This window comes from Hyalella azteca, unplaced genomic scaffold (genome assembly GCF_000764305.2).
Source record: "Hyalella azteca isolate HAZT.00-mixed unplaced genomic scaffold, Hazt_2.0.2 contig6926, whole genome shotgun sequence".
Lineage (NCBI taxonomy): Eukaryota > Metazoa > Arthropoda > Malacostraca > Amphipoda > Hyalellidae > Hyalella > Hyalella azteca.
The window spans coordinates 16803-24614 of record NW_025937066.1 but is presented as its reverse complement, the minus strand read 5'-3'; the positions used below and the strand labels follow the sequence as shown (position 1 = coordinate 24614).

Genomic DNA, 7812 nt, shown 5'->3' with positions numbered 1-7812 from the left:
CAGTAAGGTAAAGGATTTCAATAACCAAGCTTCTTTCGATTAATTAATCATCAACAAATAATAATTGTCAATGTAACTAAAACAGCTTCATTAAACGGTGTTGGTCGGAATAAATAATCCCAGAGATTTGCATGCTTCTATGATTGTGTGTTAATAAAGGAAAAATTCATTCAATACATTTATTTCATTCTTAGTTTATTTTGAATTTCTTTGCTAAATATTGAGAGAAGTTAATTTCACATTTTTCGGCAAATTTGTAAATTATAGTCATCAAACTCAGTCGCGACGGTATTCCATTCTTTTAGGAAAACATTTCACATCCACGAATATCCTGCCACGATAGATGTAAAATCCCCCGCACGTCGATAGCGCCAAGCTTTATACACAAATGTTACACGCATTAGCTTTCTGCTATATTTTTAGGCCTAAAATGTAAAAGTTTATGAAAATATTTATAAGGAAAATATACTGAAGAAATATTTTAGCAGATCAGCAACTTTAATAGATCAGCAACTTTAAAACATTTACCTAAAAGGCAATTAATTTCGCTCATGAATTTTTTGTAAAGGTGTTATTCTGTGAGCTAATGGTGTTGAAACTAATCAAGCTTTCCAGAATATTTATCGGCAAATTGCTAAAGCAGAAAAACTGGTTAAAGGACCAAAAAATATTATGTTATTATGTAACTAAAATGCAGCAAATTAATTTCAAGATACGTTGGTCTTATTTACATAATTCGGGCCCTTTTATTTCACTTGTTTTTCAGTTCGTAAAAATCCGAACAATTTTTGCGCATAATAAAGTTTGTAATGTAAGGTAAAGGTGGTCATAAAGTTGCGTGTCTGGTGAGCTCGAGGCTTAATTTCTCGGTAATATTTATGCAAGAACAAAGGCAGCGACGCAGGCTCAAACCACCGTCAGCAAAACTGTGTTAAGATGAAACATGTAAAAATGTAATACTTAATAAAATAAAAATACATCATGGATCATCGGTATAGGTGATGCCGTAATTAGCCTCACTTAAAATAAGTAAGAATTACTATTCTATTTTAGCTGAATAAATTCAGTACTGCGAAATATTTCAGATTCCTTTCAATTTCGGCAGCATTTTTCTATCAGTTTTATCAGGATCACAAAATTTATCTTTTGTCTCTACGGAGTCCAAGTAAAACATGAAAGACGGAGAAAAAAATCATAGAGGAACAATTGCTGCGTTCGAGATCACAGGCAGATGCTGAGGAAACTTTCCAAAAGAATATCTTTTATTATTCACTCGAGTGGACACTTTTTCGCGTGTTAGGGTTTTTCTCGCAAGAAGCTTGATTAAGAAACTTTTAGGCAATCCTAAAAACCAGGGATTTTTCTCGCTATGAGGTTATTATGGCGCCGTATCTCACCCAGATTTGAATGCTGCAATTCTGTCACAAACTGTAAAGTTACGAGACAAGTGAAATCGTTGAATACCAAAATATGAGTGGTATAATATAATGAATAGAAAAGTCCACGAAAACTTATTGTAACTTTATTGAGTTTTCTACCTCACATCGTAACTTTCATTGTTAGCTCAACCCAGATCCCATGGGTTGAAATGAAAGATGGAATCGTGATGTTGGCAAGGCAACGCTGGTTTAACTTCATCATCATTCACCAACGAACTGCTGTGAGATGAATTCAATCATACTTACGAATTCTCTTATATAAACGTTATCCGTTATCTCTCAGCCCTAATTAAAGATTAATACACTTCTAACTTAATTTGACCAACTTTTAAATTAAAAAAAAGTATAACGCGGGCATATAAAACGTAATCATAACTTCACGTAACATTTCCAGGAACATTTTCGCTGGACCTCATCAGCGGGTTTTCCGCTAAATCTCAGTCCGCTATCTCACCCAAGCTCGCGGCTTTAACGCCACTCCGAGCGGAAATTAAGCTTTTCCTCATTTCCTCTGAGGTCACAAAGTTTAAATCATATTTTTTTTGTTAGCTCAACCCAGATCCCATGGGTTGAAATGAAAGATGGAATCGTGATGTTGGCAAGGCAACGCTGGTTTAACTTCATCATCATTCACCAACGAACTGCTGTGAGATGAATTCAATCATACTTACGAATTCTCTTATATAAACGTTATCCGTTATCTCTCAGCCCTAATTAAAGATTAATACACTTCTAACTTAATTTGACCAACTTTTAAATTAAAAAAAAGTATAACGCGGGCATATAAAACGCAATCATAACTTCACGTAACATTTCCAGGAACATTTTCGCTGGACCTCATCAGCGGGTTTTCCGCTAAATCTCAGTCCGCTATCTCACCCAAACTCGCGGCTTTAACGCCACTCCGAGCGGAAATTAAGCTTTTCCTCATTTCCTCTGAGGTCACAAAGTTTAAATCATATTTTTTATCCAACAAAATGTTTAATTCTCCAGTTGTGTCAAAACTCACTCGAATATCCTGCATTAAAAATTATAGTTTTAACCTTTTTTGCTCATATCATATAAAATAAGCTTTTTAAATGATTCGGTCGTCTCACGTTCAACTAACAAATAAAACTATACTTTCTCTGAATTTGCCACGTGTGTTCGTGTGCTTCAATAAAAAGTGAAGACAATTAAATAAATCTTATTCTAGGGCAGGGTGGCCCAGAGGTTGCAGTTCAGAGTACCAGGATTGGAACAGAGAGGTTCGGGTTCGATCCCAGCTCTGTGCGCCAGTTTCCCCGATAGCATCGTTGACGCTCCGAGCATGGACGACTTCAAGAACAGACTAGGCGAAGCTATGCAGGAGCATATGTTCAGTCTTAAAATGCCTAGCACCTTACGGACCACTGGCAATAAGTCAAGCAGCTAACTCAATCAATCGTCATTTATGGAAAGATCGGGTTATAAAGGCCGGATCCCTTGTGAATCAAGTCACGAAAAGTACAAGAATCGGCAACAGGCCATGGGCCTATTTTTTCAGTGCCGACACTTCTATTCTATTCTGGTCAGAATCGACGAGGAGGCTGGGCGGTTAAGCAAATCAAAATTAGAGCAGTGAGTTGCGAGTTCGAGACTCGCAGCAAGCTGTGAAAGTTCTGCGATGTTATGAATCGGCGACAGGCCTACGGCCTAATAAATGATGCAACAGCTTTCATTACGTTTATAACCGCAGAAGATTTTTATTAATGAGCAAAAATTCTTATTTTACTTGAATCTGCTGCTAAGAACTGACGAAGCTGTACGTGTGGCTATTGCGTAGACCGCGTGTTTCTAAGTTTGAAATCAATGCTTATTCTGGAAAAAATGTCGTTCCGTTCGAGTTCACTCATTGTTACGGACATCAGTGAGTACTAGTAATATACTTGCATATGGAAGCTTTACGTGTGCTCCATGTATGCCAATGACACAAAAGTTTATAATACAGTTAAGGATGCGTCAAACAAAATGCAACTGCATAATGATCTTGATAGTTTAGTTGACTGGGCTGATGCGTGGCAGCTGCGTTTCAATGCTGACATGTGTTAAGTGCTTCACCTTGGCAAGAACAATGAACAGCATGCTTACAGCATGAGAAGACACGGTTGCAACGAGAGGGTTATGATTGAGAAGTCTTGCGTTGAAGGAAACTTCATCACGTTAGAATGAAGGAAACTTCATCACGTTAGAATGAAGGGAACTTCATCGCGTTAAAATGAAGGAAACTTCATCGCGTTAGAATGAAAAAAAAACACATCGCATTAGAATGAAGGAAACTGCATCGCGTTTGAATGATAGGTGATGTATCGAAATGAACTGATCTGTGATCTATGTGATAGATGAGCTTCTTTAAGTGAAACTTAAAGGGGTGTTTGATAAACTTCAAATTTTCTAACTTTTTACCTCGAGTTTTTTCAATGCATTTAAATGATTTAGCTTCGTAGAAGTTCAATATTTCGGTCATGGCAAGCTTGTATTCACAAACTCGATTCCTTCCTTTATACTTCAATTATCCTATCTATGGAAAATATATATTTGGAATAAATTTAACTCTGTTTCTAATATCCAGAGCTATATAATAACATATTTTTGATAGCTTTTAATTTTATTTACTTTATTGTATTATATTAACATATATTATGATAATATTATATTATACCACATGATATTTCATACTAGCGAGCACATGAAGAACCGCTTCGTGCTGAAGCTGTGAAATTATGGTACTTAAGAGCTCTTAGAAATTTCATTTCGAAGTTTGCTGGCGTTGAAAGTTTCCAATTTTCTTGTCTTGATATAAAAGAGTTCCGAAAACGTCACAGTAAAAAGTTAAAAATTTAGAAATTTGGGACCACGAGCACGAGCGTCCGCTCTCGACCACGGCTTAACGGAGTAAGCTAAGTAAAATTAGAGCAGTGAGTTGCGAGTTCCAGACTCGCAGCAAGCTGTGAAGGTTCTGCGACTGTTATGGATCGGCGATAGGCCTACGGCCTAATAAAGAATGCAACGGCTATTATTACGTTTATAACCGCAGCAGATTTTTATTAATGAGCTAAAATTCTTATTTTACTTGAACCTGCTGCTATGAACTGACGAAGCTGTACGTGCGGCTATTGCGTAGACCGCGTGTTTCTAATTTTGAAATCAATGCTTATTATGGAAAAAATGTCGTTCCGTTCGAGTTCACTCATTGTTACGGACATCAGTGAGTACTAGTAATATTCTTGCATATGGAGCTTTGAGTGCACTTTGAATTTTTGGATAACTCATAAACAATAATTGTTATACTGGTCAATATTTCCTTTATTGAAACTATTTCGCTGGACACTTTTGGCGAGATGAAAATTCATTAGGAGCTCAGAAAACAAATTCAATTCGTTTTTCTTGATACGATAAGAGGCACTCAAGTCAATTAGTGTTGGTGGGAATAGCCGTAAGAAAACAAAGCCATCATGATATAAATTCAAGAAAAGCTACGAGCATCCCTCATCACTACACTACGATTGAGAATAAAAAGTCGCATCGACGGCTTGCAATGTTGGCTTCGAAATTTTCACTAGAATTCATTTCAATGCATCAAGTCAAATGATGGCAATACATTCAATTTTAGATTTACTTTTTTATACAGAAGGCATTAAACTGCATTAAAATACTAGTTAGGTTCGGGTGGACTAAATTTGTGAGCATATCTATAACCTCCAAAATGGTCGTCCGTTGAAATTTGAGTAGGGGTCAATATCAAGGGCGGAAATAAAGCAAGGATTTATTTATAAAAAGCAGGGTAAAATAAAACGATATATCTACGAAAAAGCCAGACCGAGTATCGTAAAACGCACTATTTGAGTTCAACTTGAAGACGTAAATGTTAACAGCAAGAAAAGTAATAGCCAACGGCTCAAGTTCCTCTGTACAAAAAAAAAAAACGCTAATCTTGATCTGAACAATACAGCAATTAAAAAAACTATTCAATTGAATTGACACTAACCCTTCAGAAATTTTTCTGAGGAGTCAATGCAGAAGCCTGTTAAAGTGGTTGTTTTATATATAGACAGTGACCGCGAACATTGCGAAGCAGTAAAACTGTGTCCACATTCAAAAAATCGAAGCTCAAATGGCAGTCAAATTCTGCATCCGTAACTTAGGAATAAGTCGAACATTAAAAACATCAGAGGCACAATCTTCTTAGATAGGAATTTCGTCACAAGCTTTCCATATTCTGAGGGTATAGAGCAATTCAAGAAACTAATCGTTAGTTATCTAAGAAATAATAAGGTATGTGCATCGCAGCTATTACCTATACTCGTCGTTTATTGAAGGCAAGGGGGGCAAACTAAAAGAATCCAATCGTTACGCTTAGATTAAATAGGCCATCTTTAAAACCAATGTTGGTTTCTAACGGATATTACTAGGAGATTGCGTGATTTCACACGAGAAACCACTAGTGTATGAGAAAGTGAATATTGATTGTCTGATTGTCACATCATCATAGAATTATTATCTGAGCACAGACTATTTAAATAAGAACATCAAGAGTCATTTCAATGCTCATAAAACAAACCAGTGGTCGTTTTACATCACTCGTGTCTTATGAGCTCCCTCATGACGAGTTTGGCACTGAAAGTGAGAGAAGTACAGACTCATCGAGTGACTGTAGTGTTATGGGCGCTGCTACAAGTACTGCTTGAGGTTGTATTGTTGATGTTAAGGCGACTACGAGACGACCTTAAGCGCGAGTCTGTGGCAAATTTTGGCGAGAGCGGAGTAGTGACAGGTTTGTCGCTGCGCTGGACCGATAAAGTCTTGTATTGAGGCATGGGCTTAGCGTGATGCACGTTGCGCTTGCGCTCCTCGGCTACTTGAGCTTCTTCCTCAGCAGCACGAAGCTCTTCTTCCTGCACGAGTTATGAAAGAAATGCGATCATGAATTAAAAAAGGGGTCTGTAACAGTTCATAACGCTCGGTGTAGTAACATGATTAGTGGCTTCCTTGTACACAACCAAGCTAAACTGTAGTTTTATATTTTAAAATAATGTGAATATCGGATTTTAAATAAGGTTTAAACACATTTTTAAAGAAGGCTCTCGAAAAAAAGGAGGCCTTTGGAAAAAAAACTTCAACATGTCGCACGAATACTACTGTGAGTGAGAAAAGGGCGAGTTGATTGCCACAATTCCGAACATTTCAGTGATCAATTGGATCTTACATGTCGTTTTTTCGCCATTATTTCATCTTCTTTCTGCTTGAGATGCACGTCGTACTCGTATCTCTCTTTGCTGCGCTTCTCCGTATTGAGATCAAATCCTGATATTTCAGTGAGAGGTTTGTGGCTGCGCGCCGGCAAGAAAGGCTCCTTAGCGATGACCGTCGCTGGGCGAGCGTGGAAGTTCCTCATCTCTCGTTCACGTTCCTCACGTTCCCGCTGCTGCACAGTGAGCATTTCAACAATTATTTACAACATTTCTACTTGTGTGACGTAATAGAAGCGTCTCTACTCGCGTGACAGCTACATACAAGTTAAAAAAACAAACAATTGAAGTAAATTCCTGAACTCGCTTTATACATTACGAACTCAATTGAGATGATCTCAGTTCATGAATTGATAATGTAGCTTATCGTAGCTTTAATACACCTGAAATTCGGGGTATATTTTAATTAAAAATTAAGACTCAATTGTCAAGTTTGACGGCGGGTACCTCTCTCTCCATTGCAAGTTGTTTGCTTTCAGCTCGCTTGTCGATTTGCAGCACAAATGGCTCAGGTTTGGTGACGCTGGGGGTTTTCTTGCTTGGCAGTCCTTTAGGTTTGTCATCAAATACAGGCATCGGGTGAGCGTGGAACTCAGCCATGGCTTTCTCCTTTGCAATAATCTGGTAATGAAAATAATATAACATGCATTCAGTTCTGATAGAAATAATTAATAAGTACCTCTTCCACCTACTCCTGCTTGCGCCTGAGCAGACGCTGTACAATGCCTTACCTCTTCCACCTACTCCTGCTTGCGCCTGAGCAGACGCTGTACAATGCATTACCTCTTCCACCTACTCCTGCTTGCGCCTGAGCAGACGCTGTACAATGCCTCACCTCTTCCACCTACTCCTGCTTGCGCCTGAGCAGACGCTGTACAATGCCTCACCTCTTCCACCTTCTCCTGCTGCCACCTGAGCAGACGCTGTACAATGCCTCACCTCTTCCACCTACTCCTGCTTGCGCCTGAGCAGACGCTGTACAATGCCTTACCTCTTCCACCTTCTCCTGCTTGCGCCTGAGCAGACGCTGTACAATGCCTTACCTCTTCCACCTTCTCCTGCTGCCACCTGAGCAGACGCTGTACAATGCCTTACCTCTTCCACCT

General features: G+C 38.5%; 1 protein-coding gene across 1 annotated transcript in view; it reads right to left on the bottom strand.

The window, feature by feature from the left end:
• Positions 1-5210: 5210 nt before the first annotated feature.
• LOC108680219 (targeting protein for Xklp2) overlaps positions 5211-7812 on the bottom strand; it is a 12706-nt gene continuing 10104 nt past the window's right edge. Inside the window, exons 10-13 of the mRNA XM_018169003.2 lie at positions 7698-7733; positions 7154-7327; positions 6664-6882; positions 5211-6352 (exon numbers count right to left, since the gene is read on the bottom strand). Coding sequence (XP_018024492.1) covers positions 6098-6352; positions 6664-6882; positions 7154-7327; positions 7698-7733 — 684 coding nt within the window. The 3' untranslated portion in view covers positions 5211-6097. The remainder of the gene's footprint in view (positions 6353-6663; positions 6883-7153; positions 7328-7697; positions 7734-7812) is intronic.